Here is a 23,359-nt window from a genome sequence, read left to right as displayed (position 1 = left end):
AATTAATCTATCCAAAAGGTTAAATTAACACAGAAAAAAATAGTTTTTTTCATTCTTTCCCATGAATTAACAAAAACTGAACATGCAAAGAGAATGAGAACAGTGGATTCATTCTTTCCTCCACTCTTCTCCAATATTTTTGGGAAGAATGAAACCTGTAAAATAAAGCAAAAATGCCTATCACAACTTCCTATAGCACAGAACTCTGAGGCTTAAACTCATGAAAATAAGAGCTCACAGGACATTATTGTACATATGTAATAATATACAGTCTTGAAAGAGTTGAGATTTTGTTCCCCTGAAAAGGTTCAAAAACAAAACACATACAAACACACAAATAACCAAGAAATAGATTTCTACTTCAAAGAGGACAGATAACAGTTTCATCCATGTATAAACACAATTAATTATGTAACAAAACAATTGGGCTAACTGTGCAATTACGTGTAAACTGTCCCTAAAGAGATGTTAACTGCTCTTGCCATGAGTACACCTGACAAATTTAATATTTCCATCACATCATTCATACTTCAAATAAAACAATGGTGCTTGACAGCATTAATACACTGCTGTGATGAAATAAAGCTACTGTTATCTCAAGGGGACTCTGTCTGGCCTGTCAGTGATTCCTATCTATCAACATTGTTCAGAGGAAACCATCTCTAACAGCATAATTCCATTTATGTAGGACATTGCAATCAAGCTATGAAATAAAATCCCAGAAAAGAAGACACTCACAGTACATCTGGATACACCATGGCTAGTATGTTTATTTTATTATGCATGTTTGTGCATTTATTTATAATCAACATTATTGTACAATTAGGCTAAAATATAAAACTCTATAATCCAGTACTAAAGCAATGATATTAAAAGGACCCTGAATTTAACAATGAATGACAAGATAGGCTCATAGACTAGGGAAAGAGGTTAGAGGAATGGTTTCCTTTGCAGCTTTGTATTGCTTTGTATTGCTGATACTGGAGGTATGTCTTCACTGCATAGTTAATCAAAGTGGTCGGCACCTGGTTTGCGCTAGCCCAGGTGTGAGAGTCCCCACAGCAAAGGCCTACTTGGGTTACTTTGTCTTCACTGTCTCTGCACTCACCCATACGCGTCTGCATATCCCATGATTCTGTGCAGAGATGCTCTAGGATTCTTTCCCAATTAACTGTGTCAAGTGCAGGAGAACCTGTCTTTCTTTCAGTGGGAACTGTGGGAAGGTCAGTGGAGGATCAGCATTTGAGTGATTTTCCCTGCATCCTCAGTGAAAAGTGGGCAGGTCCCACCTCGAGTTAATCTGAAGCCTGGGCTCTAATTTATACCTCCAGTTAGGTCAGCTAGTTCGGGCTTAAAGCACTGCCAAACATGGGCAAAAGGTTTTTCTGTCGGCATGGTAGAAGGGTTTGGGCTAAAACTCTCGGTAAGAGCTTTGGTTAACTGTGCAGTGAACTCCTAGCAGTTTAAAATATCTTTACCTCAGCTGCTTCACACACACACACACACACACACACACACACACACACACACACACGCACACACACACATTCATTCACATGGACAAACACAAACAAAACCAAACAAGCAGGCTATAAACTAATCAAGCTATTTCCACTAGAGGGTGAGAAAGAAGGCAAGGTTACTTTTTTTCTATTCCTAAATACTTGGAAGATACAATAGTGTTGAAGGCCATATAATCTATCCTACCTCTCTCCACTCTACCTATCATCTCTCATTCACTAGTGAGAGGCTGACTCACGTCTCCGATAGGTCCATAAAGCCAACCTCCATCACCTACCTACTTGTTAAATTTTCAAATAAGCACCTTCCTGCTTTCACCCATGCTATCCCTCATGTTTGGGAGTAGCTCCCTGTAAACGATCACAAAACAAATAAATTATCCTCCTTCAAGTCTCTCCTTAAAACTCATCTTTTCCATGATACCTATAAAAAAATTTGACAACAGCATGGTTGCTGTTCTGAGACCACCACTATCTTGCTGACCAATATTGTTTCTTTGTACATTCCCCTGTCTGTAGATATTTGGAATTTAGAAAGTTAGCTCTTTTGGGTTAGGGACCATCATTTTTGTTGTGTTTGTACAACACGTAGCACACTGGGGTCCTGGACCATGACTAGGACTCCTGTGTGCTATAGTAATACAAATTAATACAATAATAACAATAATAATTAATAATAAAGTAGCAGTATCTAGATAGTCATCCTATAGCTACTGCATACTTTTTGCCAGCTCTGTAATATGTGCTGCTTTCAATCCCTTTGAACTACCAGCCATTGCATTCCTGTTGCTAACTCCATTACAGCTCTTTCAGCTACGGTTTGCAGCTTGAGTATCTCTATAAAGGCATCTGACTATGGAAGGAATTAACAGTGTAGTTATAAACTGGCTTATTTTTGTCATTGCATCATTTATTTTAATGATGTATGCCGGATGCTGTACAAGTTTGGTGTGAGCAGGATGGAATACATGATATAAAACCCTGACATGTTTCCACCAGGAGCAGATGATCTTCATAAAAGGAGAAAATGGCAAATGATGCTACACAGTCATAAGATCATTCAGTGAACTGAGGAAAACCTGATGAAATAAATATTTCAAAATCAAAGTCAGGAACTACAATGCTTATTTTCAATCAAACTTCTTGTACAATACAGTTCTTGTTGTACGGTGCTTACAGAGGCAACGATCAGAAAAAAAAATTCCATTTATGAAAACTGTGGACTTCACAAAATTATCTCTACATTAATTTTAATAATTTATTCAGAATTTAATATTTTGATATTTAAAAATGCAATTACAGGCCTTCAAGATATCTGTGACTATTTAAATGGATGCATAGTTGTTTTGTTAAATCTGTGTGAAACACTAACTTCATGAGATGTGGGAACCCTCCCTTGCTTGTGTTCATGGCATGTTGTTAACCTTTCTGATTAATCATCATGGATCATGACCACTGACTCCTAGAATCTGTGCAGTTCTTGTTGCTGTAAATCAACCAGTCCAGCTGTAATGTTATACTCAAATAGCTCTGCAACTCAGTGCTTCATTTTACTAACACTTTACAAGTAATGTTGACTATAGCAGACACTGTGAAGCAAAGTAACAAGCAGATTAACACCTGGAGTAACAAAACAATAGGAATTTAAAATTTCTGTTTTAAACTCCTGCTATTCTATTTCATAGAATTTCATAGTGGTGTGAAAGTAGGGGGAAAGTACTTTTAGCGGTCAACAAGACCCCAAGAGCATCTCTATATTGTTCTCTCTAAAGAGAGAGAACAGTAGGACATAAATGAAACTCCATAAAATGGTCTGCCAGATAATGGTATAATCCTGAACTTTCAAATTCTAGAAATTACATTTGGCTTTTCATTTCCCATAAATCAGTGTCCCTGATGCAGCATATTCATGTTTTCAGTAGTAAATGCCTGAGGAGACTTATGAAAGTCCCTTGGATAGCTAAGGTAAGTAGGGTGACCAAATAGCAAGTGTAAAAAATTGAGATGGGGCTGGGAGGTAATAGGTGTCCATATAAGAAAAAGCCCCCAAAATCGGGACTGTCCCTATAAAATCATGATATCTGGTCACCCTAAAGATAAGAGACAGAAAAATGTGCAGGCATGTTAAACAACCTGCTGCCAAAACACTGATCAGAAAGAGACAAGATGGTTGGGCTACATATTTGCATATTTTGTATGCAAACTAGTATCACAAGAGTTAACGTCAGCTGGAGGCCAGGAGGAAGAAAAACACTCTGTGAAGCAACTCCTCTGGCCAACTCAGAAACAGAATTGAGAAACTCCAGTGGAAGACAGATCTAGCTGTTTTTAGCATGAAGGATACTAGACAGGATGTAGGACCCTTGAGGGTGCAAGAAGCTTAATGGGGGAGTGGAGAAAGATCCTTGCATGATGGAAAATGCATTTTAAAAAAATCTAATTTAGTATTACAAAAGGTCATGTGCTGGCTGGCTCATTAAATACAATGGCTATACCACTTAATGAACCAATCCTTGCTCACTCAAGTTATATTGGGGATACATTATCTAATACATTATCTCTTTAGCTCGTTCTCAACCTTACTTTTTCCCCTATTTTATTATCAATACAATTGTGTCACATTTCTCTGCGCTAGGCAAAAGCAATTCCCAGTGAGCTTTTCCTGTAAAACTTAAAAGCTGCTACAAGTGCTATTGAAACTAGAAAACAACAGGAAGCCTGATTTGTAAGAGGGATTGTTTCATCCCCCTGTTAAAGGCTTCGATTCAATGTTATCTTTTAAAACACTGCTTAACTGTGAGCTTTATGAACAGTGTATTAAATAAAACAGATATTGACTGACATTTTTAGCTGTGGTTTATGCACATTATAACCCACTCACTCATTTTTTTCAACCCAAGAGGTAATCACTCTCACTTTCAAGAGTAACTTTTATCAATATATTTAGTTAAGCCTTTTTGTCTCCCAGGGCAATATGGGAGTCTACACAAATAGATACATAGATGTTCTCAAAACCTGGAAAACAGTGAAGAACTGCCAACCTACTTCTGCAAAGACAGCAGGATACAGGTGAGCACAGAGAGGCAAGCTAAAATCTGGGTCCCCACTTTTTAACAGGGTGAAGAAGAGGCCACACAAACAGAATACTAGCTCTCTTTCCAGAGATAGCTGACAATGGAGAAGCACCCTCCCGTCCACCTACAACACTATGAAGAGGACACCAGCTCACTCCCCTGATAAACTATTTGCATCCCAAAGCCTTCAGATAAATGGGGTTGGACTGTAAATTTTTATTGCACTGTAAAATGAGAGACAAACAGAAGAGGAACAGTTCCTGCATTAATAACTCTTCCCTCTACTACAGTAGCCCCTTACTCCCTCCTGTTTCTTTCTGACACCCCAGAATTCTTCAGACCAGCTGTCACAGTACATTATAGGAAGTACCATCTGTACTGGCATTTCCTGAATTAAGAACCACCACAAGATCCACTTTGTTAATACTAGAATGCTTCAGAGACGGCACCAGGGGCTCTGGTACTTCCGGGGACACAATCTCAGATTAAAACGATAGAAAAAAAGTCACCGTTTTCTTTGCACCAACTGTCAATTTTGCAAGCATACGTTACTACACCAGTTTTGAAAGAACATCAGACAAAAGGGAGACAAGGCAGTTTTACATCTTCAGCTGTCAGAGCAAGAGTAAAGACAGACTAAATGTGTCTGTGTATATGGCATTTCTTTGAAGTTCCCAGATTACTTCAAAGATACACTCCAGATTATAAAATCCCCATTTTCTTTTCTGTAACCATGGCAAATAATGCATAATTCTGCAGAAAGACTTGCCTTATGTGATCTAACATTTTCTAGGTTAAAATCTGGCATATATTTAAGAGTGTTACATTTTAAACTAATACTGAAAAACAAAGACAGAGGGCTAGATTTTCAGGGTGGTGCATGGTAAGGTATAGACAATTCTCATTGAACTATAGTTGTGGATTGAACCCTGCATGCATGCACTACACTAAAGGTGTACCAGATTACTGATCTATGGATAAAAAAAAGAAGATCTCTTCGGTATAACTAGGTTTAAGATGCCAACAAATTCAGTTATCTGAAGATTATTGTATCAGATGTGAAAATATCTCATATGCAACAAGATATATGCTTACTGTAAATAGTACAAAATATCTGAGTTATTTCCCAATGAAGAATCCTATATATCTCACCCACATTGTGTCTCTAATATCCTGGAACTGACATGGCTACAACCACACTGTAATGAGATAGACTGGTTTCCCTGGACATCAATTTTTACCTGCTAGCAAATCCTGGGATTTATTTTACTATTTGTCTTCTCTTACTCTTCCTTTTATTTTTAGGTTTCAGAGTAGCAGCCGTGTTAGTCTGTATTCGCAAAAAGAAAAGGAGTACTTGTGGCACCTTAGAGACTAACAAATTTATTAGAGCATAAGCTTTCGTGAGCTACAGCTTCACTTCATCGGATGCATTTGGTGGAAAAAACAGAGGAGAGATTTTTATATACACACACAGAGAACATGAAACAATGGGTTTATCATACACACTGTAAGGAGAGTGATCACTTAAGATAAGCCATCACCAGCAGCAGGGGGGGGAAAGGAGGAAAACCTTTCATGGTGACAAGCAAGGTAGGCTAATTCCAGCAGTTAACAAGAATATCAGAGGAACAGTGGGGGGTGGGGTGGGAGGGAGAAATACCATGGGGAAATAGTTTTACTTTGTGTAATGACTCATCCATTCCCAGTCTCTATTCAAGCCTAAGTTAATTGTATCCAGTTTGCAAATTAATTCCAATTCAGCAGTCTCTCGTTGGAGTCTGTTTTTGAAGCTTTTTTGTTGAAGTATAGCCGCTCTTAGGTCTGTGATCGAGTGACCAGAGAGATTGAAGTGTTCTCCAACTGGTTTTTGAATGTTATAATTCTTGACGTCTGATTTGTGTCCATTCATTCTTTTACGTAGAGACTGTCCAGTTTGGCCAATGTACATGGCAGAGGGGCATTGCTGGCACATGATGGCATATATCACATTGGTAGATGCACAGGTAAACGAGCCTCTGATAGTGTGGCTGATGTGATTAGGCCCTATGATGGTATCCCCTGAATAGATATGTGGACAGAGTTGGCAATGGGCTTTGTTGCAAGGATAAGTTCCTGGGTTAGTGGTTCTGTTGTGTGGTGTGTGGTTGCTGGTGAGCATTTGCTTCAGATTGGGGGGCTGTCTGTAAGCAAGGACTGGTCTGTCTCCCAAGATCTGTGAGAGTGATGGGTCGTCCTTCAGGATAGGTTGTAGATCCTTGATGATGCGTTGGAGAGGTTTTAGTTGGGGGCTGAAGGTGATGGCTAGTGGCGTTCTGTTGTTTTCTTTGTTGGGCCTGTCCTGTAGTAGGTGACTTCTGGGTACTCTTCTGGCTCTGTCAATCTGTTTCTTCACTTCAGCAGGTGGGTACTGTAGTTGTAGGAATGCATGATAGAGATCTTGTAGGTGTTTGTCTCTGTCTGAGGGGTTGGAGCAAATGCGGTTATATCGTAGCGCTTGGCTGTAGACAATGGATCGAGTGGTATGATCTGGATGAAAGCTAGAGGCATGTAGGTAGGAATAGCGGTCAGTAGGTTTCAGATATAGGGTGGTGTTTATGTGACCATCGCTTATTAGCACCGTAGTGTCCAGGAAGTGGATCTCTTGTGAGGACTGGTCCAGGCTGAGGTTGATGGTGGGATGGAAATTGTTGAAATCATGGTGGAATTCCTCAAGAGCTTCTTTTCCATGGGTCCAGATGATGAAGATGTCATCAATGTAGCGCAAGTAGAGTAGGGGCATTAGGGGACGAGAGCTGAGGAAGCGTTGTTCTAAGTCAGCCATAAAAATGTTGGCATACTGTGGGGCCATGCGGGTACCCATCGCAGTGCCGCTGATTTGAAGGTATACATTGTCACCAATTATTATTATTTTTAGTATCTGGCACCTTGCTACCTTCCTTTCTTATGTGCAAAAGTCAAAAGGTCAGAATTTGGAAGCATGTGCATAATAGTAAAGTCTCCTGTTTTGCTAAGCAAACAGCTTTTGAAGATTTTTCTTCTGAGGTGGGAGGGATGAGGAAAAAAAAACGCCTACCTAATAAAATGGATCTTTTCTTCATGTGGCCTTCTAGGAGTCTGAGAAAATAATCAAAGGGATTTTCCAGTGGCATGAGCCACACAATGATTTTGCACACAAGTGAGAGACTCTATCAATAACATGATTAATTCTTGTGGAAGCAGGTCATGGTCTTGTTCAATCTGCAGTAGACTTGTAATTGGCAAGTAAGTACTTCCTGAGTTTCACACTTGTAACAGAGTCTCATAACTAGACTCAAGGCATGATTTTGTTCAGATTTGATCCTCCGTAAAAGTTTGCCAGACTTTCAGGTGTGAACAATATTGTAGCACTTGGAGGCAGATGCTTCCTTATAAATAGCTAGGACTGTTTGAGGGTTCTAACTCACCTCAATCTGGGCATGCAGACACCACTCAAGTTATGATAGCAGTGCAGAGTGGTCACATCTATCCTCCGCAACATTTGACTGCTGCATCAAACAAAAAAAAGTGGAATTGGAATCCACATGCAAAAGGGCCGAGTTATAATCGTCCCTTTTATCCTCTGAACATCATGCTAGCCACAATTTTCCTAGACAATAGATTTCTTGTGGAAATTAGAAGACTTTTGCTTCAATTCCATGTAATCTCTATTGCCAAAAGTTAATGTAAATAGGAGTAAATTTCATTGAGTTTGGACTCCGTGTCAACATTAAGTGATTAAAGGGTCTTAAAGCTCCCAACACTTTCATATTATTATATTCAGCAACACAGAATATATCAGGGATCGGCAACCTTTGGCCTGCGGCCAGCCAGGGTAAGCCCCCTGGCGGGCTGGACCGGTTTGTTTAACTGCCGTGTCCACAGGTTTGGCTGATCCCAGGTCCCACTGTCCGCAGTTTGCTACTCCAAGCCAATGGGTGCTGCGGGAAACGGAGCAAGCTGAGGGATGTACTGGCCATTGCTTCCTGCAACCGGCCCGCGAGGGGGCTTACCCTGGCGGGCAGCAGGCCAAAGGTTGCCAATCCCTGGAATATATCAAAGACTCTAGCTTTTGAAGCATGAAATCTGGAGTTGACATACAAATTTCCCAGGGCACTTTGTAACAAAATATCTGGAAAGTAGAGCTGGTTGGAAAAAAGATTTCTTTTTCCATAAAAAGTTTGATAAAAATAAAACAAAACAAAAAAAGTTTTCGTTGAGAAGTCAAAATTTTCAGATGCTTCCTTTAAACTTTTCAATTTGTCAAAAACTAAATTTTCTGTCAACAGTTTCAAAAGAAAATTTTTGACTAGTTCAACTGGAAATACAGAATTTCTTAAGCAGAAATTTCTGATTCAGATCTGTTCCAGAATTTCTGAAAATTCAGTTATATGGAACAACTTTAAAATGATCTCAAATCTATGTTCCTTGTGGTATGGGCCGAATATAAACACCCATCCAATTACTTCCTGTAAAAGTGATTTTAAATAATTTTACAAGGACTTACTAAAGAACTTTCTATACAGACTTTTAACTTGCTTAAAATATACATTAAAATGAATAATATTCTAAAAATGGAATAATATTAACATTTTGGATTTCTATAATATCTTTCAGAGGCTCTCAAAGCAGTTTACAAACATTAGTTAATAATGCCTCACAAAAGCCCTGTAAATTAGGTGGAAGTAGAATATTTACTTGATGTGTGCTCTTTTTCTGTATTGCAATTTTTTGATTTCTAACATCAGAAAAAAAAGTACAATTAACACCTTTGTACAAATTCACCATCCATCACTGAATAGTGGGGGAAGGGAATTATTCTTACCTTAATGAGAAGGACAGTTGTGCCTGGAGGGAATGCAAACACAGAACCCTGCTTATCTGCAACAGCAGACAAGAGCAATCATAGATTAGCACAATCTATGTGTAAATCCTACATTAACTCCCTACTTACATCTCCAAATACTGTATATTTTCAATGAATTTTGAGTCATTGGGATGCAGCTGTACCGTTTCCAATTACAATATACCAATAATTTCTTACACCAAATGCATTGGGACACACTTGTCTATGGGACAGAATAGAGGTCAAACTGTCCCAGCTTTGCTATTGCTAACTCTAGTCCTATAGACAGAGGTGAAAGTAAGCTGGTACACCCCAGTATGGCGTACTGGCAAGAGCCGGTGCACCGTACCGGGATGGATCGGCTTCCCTAGGCGCAATTTAAAGGGCCTGCAGCTCCCAGCAGTGGCTGGAGCCCCCGCCCCTTTAAATTGCTGCCAGAGCCCCGGCAGGCAGGGCTGAAGCGGCAATTTAAAGGGCCCGGGGAGATAACAGCGGCTGGAGCCTCGTCCCCGAAGCCCTGCTGCCAGAGCCCTGGGGAAGCAGCGGCAGGGCTCCGGGAATGATTTAAAGAGCCCAGGGCTCCGGCTGCTGCTACCGCCCAGAGCCATTGAAACCGCTGCAAGAGCCCCCGGCTGCCACTGTTACCCTGGGGAGGGGGAAAAAGGCATTTGCCAGTACAGGATGGGCCGGGGCTGGCTCTGACCCCCCCCAGCCCTGCCCCTTCCACCCGAGGCTCCACCCCTTCCGGAGGCCAGAGCCAGCCCCAGACCGGTAAGTCTCTAGACTTACTTTCACCCCTGCCTGTAGACTAGGCTGCACAAAGGTTTTTGGGGGCTTGGGGCAAAATCTGAAACCAAGGCACCCCACCTTATTCACCCTAAAACTAAGGCCCAAAGAGGGGGCAGTGGTTGCCTGCCCTGCACTCACCCCATATTGGCTGTGACACTGGTAGACCAGGTCATGCTAAAGTGTATTCAGGTCAATTCATTTGTGTATTAGTATTGATCAAAGTGACTGTTGAAGGTAGAAGAGTGTATTTGACTTCATAAAAGTCACAAAGACTTCATAAAACTACTGGGAAGTTACTTGCATTGTTTTCACTTGTCTGTGACCTTTTATAATGCAGCAGCGAACATTTACATTTGTATATCCCTTTAACTACATAACCCATCAGAGAAGCCTTGTGGAATGCTAATGAAGGACTTTAACAGAAAAATGCTAATTCCAAAAGAAGTAGCTACTGTGTGTGATGACCAGAGGTCAAAAACTCAAAGAGCCTTCCTCACTCACCATAATTAAAGGAAAAGCTCATCTTGGTAGAGACCACGGTCAGTTTCTTTTCTGTCAGAAGAAGCTATAAATATGGATTCAAGGAAAGATTCTTCATCTCTGGACTGTCTGGACTCTTACAGGAAATGTACCAACAAAAAGCAGAAATCCCCAGAAACTATCTGGGTACCCTGAAAAGACTTCTGGGAAACTGGCAGTTTACTACATCACTGCCATCATTTGGAATTGCAAACTGTTATTCATCTGTACATATGTTTTACCTGCTTTATCCTCTAAATAACTGCTCTTGGGACTGGGAGAAACCTGATGTGGTATGATTTTTGGTTAAGTGACCATTATCACAAAGTTCAGTTCATCTGGGTGGCAAGGTAGGCTGGAGAGTCTAAGGGGACTGTGTGTGACTCCATGGTGAGACTGGTATATTGATCCAGGAGTGAACACTTGTTGCTGACTTGGTAAAATCTAATTATAAAACATACCACCAGCTTGGGGTATATGTCATGTCTTCTGACAGTCTCCCTTGAGGTAGGCATTCACAGTTGTGAGCCACTCTGTCGACGTGACAGTGGAGGTTTCTGTCCTGCAGAGCTGGGCCCAGATCCCCTCTCTGAGCATTGTGACCATGGTTGCCAAACCTGAGAGGTGCTGCAACCCTGTGTGCCAGGTCACAATGACACTCACTCAAATTCCATTGATTGAGGGCCCTCTCAAATGGAGGGCCTGGAACAAACTGCCCCTTTTGCCCTCCCCTCTGGGCAGCTTTGCCTGTAAAAGGTAGTTTGTGTTTGTGCAATTTATTTTCCACTATTTCCAAAAATAGGAGGAAATATAAATAAACATAAAATGTTAAGTGATTTTTTTTCAGCTCCAAGGATTTTTTTTCTCCTAGTGTAGAATATTAATGTAGCAGTAAAATATACTCTCTTTTTGTGAAATCTTATCCTATTTAAGAAACTTCTTATGAAACAAGAAGTACTGTGTCATCAACTATTGATAATATATACACGGCAAGACAATAGTCATGCTGCCTTTTGGGGCCTCGTTCCTGAAAGAAGCTGAGTAGAGGGTCTCTAATCCAAGCACTTAAGCACATGTTTAACTTTAAGCCAGGAAGTCAATGAGGCTACTCATCTGGTTAGTGTTTAGCATGTGCTTTGCCAGATCAGAGCCAAGTGATGAGCACCCTGCAGAATCAAGCCCTGGTGTCAAGTAACCTGCCTAACAGTAAGTTTCCAGGTGGACGACTCTTGGAAATTTAGGAATGTTATGAGAGTTGGGTAGTGATTCTGGTCAGGCTTTTCATTCTCCTCCCCCAGAATTAAGTTGGAAAGACCATCAGACTGTTGATGAGTGCACTCATCTTCAGTACTTCAGCAAGACAAGAATATTTATCTTTAATATAGTAAAGATGAAAGATTAAAAAGATTCATACCACAAACTCTCATGTGCTAGTCCAAAACCTTTCACCATGCAGGCTATTTGCATGCTAATATGCACATTTATGGCATTTTGTTTATTTTAATACACACAAGAGCCCTAGAAAGTCATCTATGATTAGAATTATCACTGAATCAACTGAACCAGATACTATTAAAGAGAATCTCAAGAAATCAATTGTTTGTTCTGTTTAATGTTACTTGGGCAATAGACTGTACAACAAAATTACTACAGGCTCATATTAAGTTTTAAGTTATCATTTTCCCCAGCCACCCTGCAGAGAAACCTCATTGGTTTCTGGGCTTACTCTCCGTGACAGGGTGAGGGGCTCAGCTATGCAGGGGACTTGGAGCAGAGCCACTACTCCTCTGGATCGAGAGAAACCAGTTGAGGTGGTTCGGGCTAAGGATGTCCCCCAGGAGGCCGACCCAGACACTTTGGAGGGGTTATATCTCCTGGCTGGCCTGGGAATGCTGGGGAATCCCCCAGAAGGACCTGGAATCTGTTGCAGAGGAAAGGGAGGTCTGGGTCCTCCCCACTCTCCATGTTGCCACCACAAGGAAAAGCAGCTTAAAGGAAAAAGAAGAAGAAGAACATCCTCCCCCCACCCATATTTGTTAAATTACAAATATCTCTGGGATTTCCACTTACATTGATCGAAACTCAAAAACCAAAACAGATACAAAACACTTATCTATCATGAAATCAATAGCATTTATATCTTCCTAACAGTACATTCAGCAATAACGTAAGATAAAAGTATCATAATACAGAACTGGACAGGTCCTTCTGGAAAAAAAAACAGGAAACAAAGGAAATATCCTCATGGCAGATTCAGACCGAAATAAAAACCTGAATGCCCCTACTTCCCATATGGCATTTTTGTTCCACATTGATTCACAAATACTTTGATAACAAAATTGTCATTTCTAATGTCATTCAGAGTTTAGATTAAAGATTTTTAATATGCTTTTGAGACTGCTTTGACTGGGGTCTGAGAGCTTAAAGATCCTGAATCTTTCCCTTTGAGGAAGCTGTGGTATAAAATATCACAGCAAATAATCTCTATCCACAAAGACAGGAATCTTATTTAGCAAATTTAATCTACAACACAAAAATTTAAAGCTCTTAGGATTTTACAGACTCCAGTTAAGTCAGTCTCATTTCTTGAAGGAAAGGCAGCTGCTCCAAATGATAAAACATTTTTGGAGAACTCCAACAACTGAATACAGAACTAATTATTACTGAAGACAAACTCATGGACCTAATTCAAGACTGAAATCCTTTAGGGAAGAAAGTAGCTTGAACTGAGTGTATAGTCAGACTAGCCCCAATGCAGATTACTGTCAGAAGCACAAACAACCTACAGTAACTCCTCACTTACCGTTGTAGTAGTTCCTGAAAAATACTACTTTAAGTGAAACGATGCTAAGCGAATCCAATTTCCCCATAAAAATTAATGTAAATGGGGGGGTTAGGTTCCAGGGAAATGTTTTTAGATAGACAGACAGATAGACAGACACAGTATAAGTTTTAAACAAAGAAGTTAATACTGTATACAGCAATGACGATTGTGAAGTTTGGTTGAGGTGGTGGAGTCAGAGGGTGGGATATTTCCCAGGGAATGCCTTGCTGCTAAATGATGAACTAGCACTTGGCTGAGCCCTCAAGGGTTAACACATTGTTGTTAATGTAACCTCACACTCTCTACAAGGAAGCACAAATGGAGGGAGGAGACTCAGTAGACGCATGGCAGTGGTTGCAAACATTCCCTGCAGAAACCGAACGTGATGATGAACCCACGCTATCCCACTGAAGCGCACCACTCCCTCCACTTTCCAAAGTGCCGGGGGGGCAGGGCGGTGCATGTGTGTGTGAGAAAGGGACATACAGACTCGTGTGTGTGTGTGTGTTTGAGAGAGAGACAGACATGCATTGCCCCTTTAAGTATGCTGACTCCACTCTAAATACACTGCCTTTTTAAGTAGATCAGCCAGTTGAGACAGGAGCTGATATCAGCAAGCTCTCGCCATCCTGAGCCGCCCTGTCATGTCACCCCCTGCTCTGTGGAGATGAGGTACAGAAGCAGGGGGAGGGGGATACCCTGACATCAGTACCCCCCTTCCTCCCAACCTCCTGCACAGCAAGCAGGAGGCTCCCAGGAGCAACTCCAACAGGGTTTAAAAGAGAACTGGATAAATTCATGGAGGTTAAGTCCATTAATTGCTATTAGCTAGGATGGGCAAGGAATGGTGTCCCTAGCCTCTGTTTGTCAGAGGGTGGAGATGGATGGCAGGAGAGAGATCACTTGATCATTATCTGTTAGATTCACTCCCTCTGCGGCACCTGGGATTGGCCACAGTCGGTAGACAGGATACTGGGCTAAATGGACCTTTGGTCTGACCCAGTATGGCCATTCTTATGTTCAAAGCAGGAGCAGCACACGGCAGTGGGGGGAGGGACAGCTGAACTGCCCGGCAATTGATAGCCTCCTGGGCAGCTGCCGCACAGGGAACTTAGGGGAGCTGATAGGGGGGCTGCTGGCCCACCCTGGTTCCAAGCCCCCACCAGCTAGCTGCAACGGGCTGCTCTTCCTGCAAGCAGTGGACAAAGCAGGCGGCTACCAAACAATGTTATAAGGGAGCATTGCGCAACTTGAAAGGAGCATGTTCCATAATTGATCAGCAACCAAACAATGTTAACTGGAACAACGTTAAGTGAAGAGTTACTATATGTGAGAGGAAGGATTACCAGGTGAGTGGGTGTGTATGTTAGAACAGAGCTCACACTAAGTAACACCAAAAGCCACTTCAGAAGACCCTACATCACTCTAGAAATGGAGGTCCTACAGAGTGTAAATTCTGCAGGTTTTGAGAAAGCGGGGCGTAAGTGTTGTGTACTGCAGGTCCCCTTTCTATGTATGGCCCGAAGTCTAATACATCCACACAATGGGCAAATTCCTTCTTAGTTCAGTTGTGACACACATACACCCAACTGTCATAAGAAAAGGAGCAAATCATATCTCACTATCTTTTACCTATAAAAGCTAAAATTCCACTCCACTTCAGTGGAATTATCAGATATCTTCTAATCAATTGAAATTTCCACTCAATTTATGTCTGCATATCTGTGCATTGTCAATGGAATGTTGGGAGATTGTTAAAAGCGTTAATAATTTAAGAATGAGACTTTCTTAGTTTTAATAATTTCAGAATGATATATTTTGTGCATGAATTTTGTCTGTTTTAAAAACTTTTAAAACTCTGCCAATCCAAATCCAATTTTCATGAGACAGGTGTGCCTTTTAAATTTAAAATTTCCCAATACCTTTCAGTGAGGCTGAACAGCTGTTTTAAAAAAAGCCACAAATATTTATTCTTAACAGGAAATCTTCATTTTTCCCTACTCATTCCATGCTTAAAAATGGCTCAATCTCTTCTGATTCAACTTTTGGGGAGAGGAGGGGGGAAGAGGAGAGGACTGTTCCCTGAGATTCACACCAAATTTCATCCAATACTATTATTAGTAACTGAAATTCACTTTTGTAATTGAAATGTTCAAGCAACTGTATTTGAAGATACACTACAATCGATGTATAGATATGTTTTGTTCAAAAAAGGGAGGAAACCTGGAAAAAACACACATTTTGTACACTCCTGCAATCCTAAGAATGTCTCTAATCTATTATTTAATACTCAACCATACCACAGACAGAAAAAGTTATCTTAATGTATGTGCTTGGATTGAAAATATATTTTAAAAGCTGATGTTATTTTAAGTATGATTAAAAGTTATGTGTTTAAATTCTTCCAAAATATAAATTCTAAGGAAAAACTCCACTCTCATAAGCATGCACAGCTCTCATTCATATCTGAGGGCAAGATTTGGGATACCATTCTAGCAGTACATTTGAAAGAGAGACTGCATCTCTGTGCGTTAGTGCTTGTCTGTTATTCCACAAATACTTATCATTGAAATACTTATCAAAGTGAAAAATAAAATAATTTTTATTCAGATAAAATATAAAAAATTTAAAATGCACTTACTGAAAAGGTACAAATAGAAATGATAATGTAGTATCCTTCTTCTGAGTCATCTTAATCTGCAAACAAATTATGAAAGCAATGAACATAAAAGCCATAACTAGAAATTAATGTTTAGGTTGATATATGAAAGGTTCTTAATGCTGTAAAAAAGCAACAACGGTCACATTTTTACCACAATGGATGGGGTTTGGGGTTTTCTACTCTTGTAAATAGTTAAGAGTTCCTTTCCACTCCTTGCACAGTGCTGAAAGAGTACCCCCCTAAAGATTCAATCGAAAAGCAAATGTGAGCCACCTACCAGAAATTCTCACAGTAGGACTTCCACAATGTACAAGGTGAGAAAAAATAATCAGTGTTTACTGAGTGGCTCCCCTTTGAGCACAGAGTCAAAGCTGAACACAATCAAGGAATCAAATCAATGATTTCATTATACCAAAGCACCGGTGTTGACTCCAACAGACAAGAACTAATGCACAGCTGTAAAGATGTGAAATGATGCTATTGGACTTCTCAAACTGGATGTGCATAAAAATGGAAGGCTTGGATGCAATTGTAGTCATTCAGCCTGGAGGACCTTGAAAATATCTTTCAGGCTTCCTGCACCAGTTTGACCTTGGGACCTAATGGATGCATACAAGATGCAAGGGAATTTCTAGTATACTGCTCCCAGGATCTGACAGCTTCAAGCAACAATCTCCTACATATCTCATGTCCATTCAAGACAAAATCTTCCCCAGGAAATACAAGTAGTGGTTAGGTCTGTCCATCACAGGAAACTTACGGACAATGAACCCACTTGGCATCTCTTTAAGCTGCTGAGCTACTTCCCATTATTTTTGAGTTATCTTATTTTTCCTTCAAACACCCACAATCTATGCTCCTAAAAGACTTCAAAAATAAGCTAGCAAATAGGAAATTTATCACTAGAAAAAGACATGAAAAGAGTTACTCAAAGCCAAGAACCAGGAACAACTTGGGGGGGGGGTAAGAGAAGAACACCCTACTAACTAAAGAGGTGAATGTACCAGCAAAAAAGGTGACGAACACCATAAATACTACAGAAATAATGGTGTTGTGGAAAGAAAGAAAAAGACTGGTTGAAACAGTTACTGGTCATTATGCTTCATGAGCAGACGGGTACTTGTTACCTTCTGATTAAGTTGTTTATTGGCCCTGAACTTTGAGCTTGGAATGTTCCAACTCCAGTTGCATAGAAAATAGATTCCCCACTCATGATCTATAGCAACCTCCTTATCTTTTCAGATATCACAATTAAATTTAGGGTCAATTTCTGCCCTCACATAAGCAAGCATTGCTTTCATTAACTTCAATTTGAGCTGCAGACACACACCCAAGGTCCAGCTGGACTCTTAGAAATTAAATTCTCTACACCAGTATAATGCACAATAATCATTACTGAACTTCATTTATGCTCAGGACAATAAAAAGAATAAATTATTCAAAAAAGTTAAAGTTTTTCTTAAATTTAAAGAAGAAATTTCCAATCTCACATAGATCTGTTTTTTATCTATTTCATATCATATAGTATGTACATGTGATTTCCCTTTACTCTGACTTCCAATATGCCATCATCAAAATGTTATCTTAGATGTGTATACTATACTGTAGTACCTTTTAAATAGAGTGGCATGAAATATTTTTCATTTCACATTTTTTCTTGAATGTTAATTTACTTACCTTAAACTGCTCAAGAATCTGAACAGCATTTGTAAACATGCTCTCAGCTTTGAAATGAGCACTATTATTCAGATAGTCCAAAGGCAGAATTCCCTGCAAACATTAAACATTAATTAACACGATTCATATTTGGTCAAATAATCCAAAACTAGACAAAACAAAGTAAAACGAGTTACAATTACTTAAATATCTATTGTTATAAACTACAACAAATACTCTTCTTATAATTATTCCTCTGTATCAGACCTAATCAATATAAGAAGTATAGTACAAGATCTATCTTTCTCAAACCTCACAGAAAAAAAATTCTGAACAGAAGAACATATATTTTATATTATGTAATTTATATGCAACAAATTAACAAATCAATAAAGGCTGAAGAAGTGAAGCTTAAAAGTAACTAAAGACAAAGGATGATCTTTTGGCAGAGAACTGAGATGCAGAAGATCTCGGGGACAATCCTGCTTCCAATCAAGTCAAAGAAAGCTTTCACCAAATTCCTTGATTTTAGGATTGAGCCCCTAGGGGCTATTACTGGTTGGCCACATATTTGAAGTGGAACATCAAGTAAGTCACTTAACCTCTGTGCTTCAATTTCTCCATTTGTAAAATAAGATATCACTTGCACAGAGATTGTCATTCAAAGATCTCTAAGCACTTTACAAAGATGCATAGATATCATTATCTCTATTTTTCAATTTGGGAAAGTGACATACAAAAAAGATCCCCCCCCCTCCTTTTTAAGCCCTATGTTCAATGTGTATATTTTACAGTAAATATATTGTGTATTTTTGCATCTTCATATGAAATCTCTCCAAAAAGACAAAAGTCCAACTTTTAACTAGTGAGCAGAACCTTTTATTACACTAATACGAAGTACGTATTTTTTGAATTACAATTTCTGGGCCCAGAAATTTCTCTTTGTTCTTCTCCTTTCTTAATCAATCCATGTACAATCTACACTATGTTTTCAAAATGTATGTTTCCCTCTAAAAGTTCAGATTCTTTCCTGTACCAAGATCACCTTATTGCAAGAGAATGGAGCTAGGCTGGAAGGAAACTGTTATTGCTCCCTAAAGGCTTGTCTACACAGGGAAATTCACCAGCATAGTTTATTTTTGTAGAATAAAGTCATTCACCTGGGGGAGGAAGGAGAACATAGCTACTGCAGAATAATTATTCCAGTATACCTATGCGGTCAATTTCCCCTTGTAGAAAGTCCTAATTCTTAGCCTTGTGATTCTCCAGCCCCAACCACAGCATAAGTTAAAGAATCCTATATGAATGTGCTTTCTAACCTACAACATCAGCTGGCAATGGTCTTCAGAGGTGTTCCAGTGACACCCTCTACTTAGGTTGAGAGGAAGAGTGGCAGAGGAACTGATTAAGCTAGCTTTATACCAACAAAAAACTCTCCCAGCACTAGGGAAAGTTTCAGCTGACCACATATGGAAATGGACCAGAAGACAGAATCTGTCCAAAGTCTCCAGAAAAGTTTTTTACGTTTTTTTTTAAATATACGTGTTTGCTTTTTTCCCTCTTAACTTTTGTTATGTACTGTATAAACATATGTGAGGTAAGCAATATAAAAGTAAATTAAAGCTTTAGTTGTTAATTAGGGCTACATAAAGAAAGTTTGTTCTGTTATATGAGACAGCCATTGACCGACAACAATAAGGAATACAAATAGATAAACTGAAAGGTTAAAAAAGGAGATCTATCCCAAATAAAAATCAAATCATCAACTAACCTAATGAAATAAAATATCATCTCAAAATATTTCAGTAAACTAACTAATTAGATTAAAAATAACATTAAACTTCAGGAACTTTTTTTTTTTTTTAGTTTCAGCTCTTACAATTAAAAATAAAGAAAAAGAACGATAACTCATTCCCTATTGTATCTTTACAGAAAATTAACAGAGTATTTGCATGGTTTAAGTAAAAAGGTGGCTATTTAATACTTTCAGAATTACAGGTTACAATAGATCAACTACTTTCATCATTTAAAATAATATGTTACACATTACAAAATAATATTTAAAAGGCAGATTGTATCTGCTTAGGCCTTAATGGTGCCAGTACTTATTCTTATGCTTAATTTTACATCCTTGACTAGTTCCCATTAACTATGGCAAAACTTTGCAAAATTATCTTTTTTTCCCCCATCTTTCCCTCCCAGAACATGCAGCCTTTTTTAAAGTAAAACTCATGTTTTTGTATTTCTTACCACAGAATTAAGGGGAAAAGGAACACCAATAAGAGAAGCCATCAGCGGTGCTATATCAGCCTGTGCAAACAAAAATGTTCTCAGTTGAGCATGCTTTAAAATGTTTAAAGTATTCATAAATTAAGATTAATTTTAAGAATATACCTGTATTTTGAAATGTGAATAGTATCATATCTGTTATCACAGCATTAAAGCACTCCAACAAAGTAATATTTTTCAATGTTTAAAATAATGTTCTTGATTCTGAATGGAATTTGAGTTTTCAGATCGAGTTTTAATGTTTTATCAAATTAAACTCATTTGATAATTCAACAGATTTATTAAAATTTCACATTTAAAAAATAGAATCACTTTTAAAAGTGCATTAAAAACCCTACCGTTTTTTTAATTCTAAATTCAATTTCTCCTTCACTGTGTTTTATCAGAGAATTTTATCTTTTTTTTTTTTCATTATTTTCATCAAGGTAAGAATTATTTTCTTCATACTTTTTTTTTTAAAGTGGCACACAAAGTATAATATGTATAAAAAGCAATTCTTAATCCCTTGTTATTAGAATGTCAGCCATTGATCAACTTTTACTATTTAGACTAGGTTCCGATACCTTTAGTCATGTTGAGTTCCCTCTTATTCCATCATCTGGATCTTAGTCAGAGGTGAAAGTAAGCAGTGGCGGGAGCCCCAAGCCCTTTAAATTGCCTCCAGAGCCCCGCTGCTGGAGCCCTGGGGTAGCAGAGGCAGGGCTCCAGCGGCTATTTAAAGGGCCCGGGGCTCCCCTGCACCTACCGCCCCGGCCCTTTAAATAGCCGCCGGAGCCCCACTGCCACTACTCCAGGGGCTATTTAAAGGACTGGGGCGGTAGAAGCAGGGGAGCCGCAGGCCCTTTAAATAGCCCCCAGAGTCCTGGGGTTGGGGGGGCTCCAGGGGCTATTTAAAGGGCGGGCTCCAGCTGCCTCTGCAGCCCCGGTCCTTTAAATAGCCACTGGAGCCCCATCGCTTCCCCAGGGCTCCAGCGGCTAATTAAAGAACCAGGGAAGTAGAAGCAGGGGAGCCCCGGGCCCTTTAAATAGCCCCTGGAGGCCCGGACTGCTGCTGCTACCCCGGTGGGGGAGGGGGGAGGAGGAGGAGGAGAAAGAGGGGGGACAATTTACCTTACAGGGTGGGCTGGCTCTGACCCCCTCAGCCTGCCCCTTCTGCCCTAGGCCCTGTCCCTTCCAGGGGCCAGAGCTGGCCCCAGCGTATTGGTAAGTCACTCGACTTATTTTCACCCCTGTTCTTAGTATTTTTATCATTTCTATTTTCCTTAACATAAAAAGACTAGAAATCAATTTCCTTAGCTACATGGTATAAATCTGGAGTAACTCCACTGAAATAAATGGAGTTACTTCAGATTTATCTAAACACCAAAATAGAATCCGAGTCACTACTTGTAGAAGACAAAACACTCAAAGTCATATTGTACCATTGATTTGTAAGCAGAACTCCTCACTGAAATTTCTAGTAAGGAGTTCTGCTTAAAATGAATACATAGCAAACGATAACATACTATTTGCCATAGACAAAACTAACTTTATGTTTCCAAGTCAATTATCAAGTACACATTGAAACTGAAGACTCCTTTCTATACTTATGTGGAAAGAAGATTTCACAATGCTTACAGACCTAAAGACTTGTATTCCTTTTCAAAAGTGATTGCAGTGGCCCTGCTTTCAGTAGTTACTACTCTAAACCCTCTTTTTTTTGGTTGCTCATAACTTTCCAAAACTTTCACCTTCAGGTTGAATTTCCCATCCTTGGCCCCTTTCCTGAAGGTGATTTATTTTAGTTGAAGTCCCGAAAAGTTAAACAAATAAATAAATAAAATGAAAATAAATCTTCACTGTGGTTTTTTTTTCCATTACAACGAATTTTTTGCTATATAATTTATTCGCTATATTGCCAAAACGGCTAGGGACAGAGTAATAAAATTCAGCATGAAAACAGACCTCGCTGAGAAATGCCTTTCAGTACTCCAGTGAAAAGTGGTTTTGATTTGACCAAGATAGCAGCATTTGAAAATTACACGCAGCACAGGCACTGAAATGTGCAGTTTTTGAAGGCCACACTGCACAGTCAGCCATGGCAAACTTCTTTGTATAGTGCACATGATCATGAGCTGAGGCAATTACCACATAACATTTTGCTTCAGTCCCTCAGTTCATCTTTGTAAGGTGGGCAGGAAATGAGCTACAGTAGGCTCAGCTCCAGCAGAACCTGCAAGGTTTACAACGGTTAGGGAGGACTGCCATGCACTTCTTAAGAACCCCTTTCTAAAGCTCTTAGACGTTATGCAAATTCTTTATGAGTAGAGCAGAGGGATTCCATACCACAGACTTTTTAAGGTGCATGAGACAGGGCATTCAAGTGGTATGGAATTTACATAAATTATTACCAATGTTTTTAAAAGTTTGCCTGTGTCAGTATAATCACATAGGTCTTGTACTCTTTCGAAAAGAGTATGATGTGATCATGTCCTTAAAAACTGCATTGTAATACATTCAGAGAAAGGGAAAGTTGCACATAATGGTTGCACTAATTGATGCAGATGACAGCTGTGAGTGTCTGAGCGTGGAATTTTTCCCAGACATGTAGTTTCTGAGGGCAGTGGCCTATGTCATTTAATATTTAAGTGGCAAACTCTGGAAAAATATTATGTTAGCACAATCACTCATTCTTTCATAAATTCCTTTATAAATCTGGTGCGGGAGATTACATTAATTAAAAGAGGAAAGTTAATGAGCTTTTGAGTAGGATACATTTAGTACCTGGTTGACATCCAGTCTCTTCCATTTCTCCAGTTTCCATTCTAAAAGCAATAACAGAACACATGAGCAGCTGATTTGGGCAGATTTTAGAGCAGTGATACTCAGACTGAGGCTCACAAGTGGCTCTTTAAGGGTCTCCTGCAGGTCTTTGCAACACATGATATTAAAACACCGTGTGATTTAATTATTAACCAGTCTAAGTTATTAACCAATCAGGATACTTTTACTATGTTATTAACCAATTGTAGTTGATAAAGTAATAATACTTGGTCAGTCACTTTGCTGTGAGAATAATATAATTAAATATTTCTACTGTCATACTGTTTAAATATGAATATATAGTACTATAATAAATGAAACTATCAATTCACATGACTGTGGCTCTTTTGGGTAATGTTG

The 23,359-nt window shown here is 39.4% G+C and overlaps 1 protein-coding gene across 9 annotated transcripts in view; it reads right to left on the bottom strand.

Moving 5' to 3' along the window:
* PIGN (phosphatidylinositol glycan anchor biosynthesis class N) overlaps positions 1-23,359 on the bottom strand; it is a 141,722-nt gene that overhangs the window by 58,325 nt on the left and 60,038 nt on the right. For all 9 annotated transcript variants that reach the window (XR_006279062.1, XM_038391007.2, XM_043508429.1 and 6 more), the window contains 4 exons: positions 22,961-23,001; positions 20,159-20,218; positions 17,930-18,022; positions 16,232-16,287 (listed from right to left, as the gene is read on the bottom strand). Coding sequence is in view for 8 of the 9 variants with exons in the window: in XM_038391007.2 (XP_038246935.1) it covers positions 16,232-16,287; positions 17,930-18,022; positions 20,159-20,218; positions 22,961-23,001 (250 nt within the window). In the remaining variant the exon portion in view is untranslated. The remainder of the gene's footprint in view (positions 1-16,231; positions 16,288-17,929; positions 18,023-20,158; positions 20,219-22,960; positions 23,002-23,359) is intronic.

This window comes from Dermochelys coriacea, chromosome 2 (assembly GCF_009764565.3).
Source record: "Dermochelys coriacea isolate rDerCor1 chromosome 2, rDerCor1.pri.v4, whole genome shotgun sequence".
Taxonomy (NCBI): Eukaryota; Metazoa; Chordata; order Testudines; family Dermochelyidae; genus Dermochelys; species Dermochelys coriacea.
Note: the sequence above shows the minus strand (reverse complement) of the source record. Positions and strands in the feature narration are given on the sequence as shown.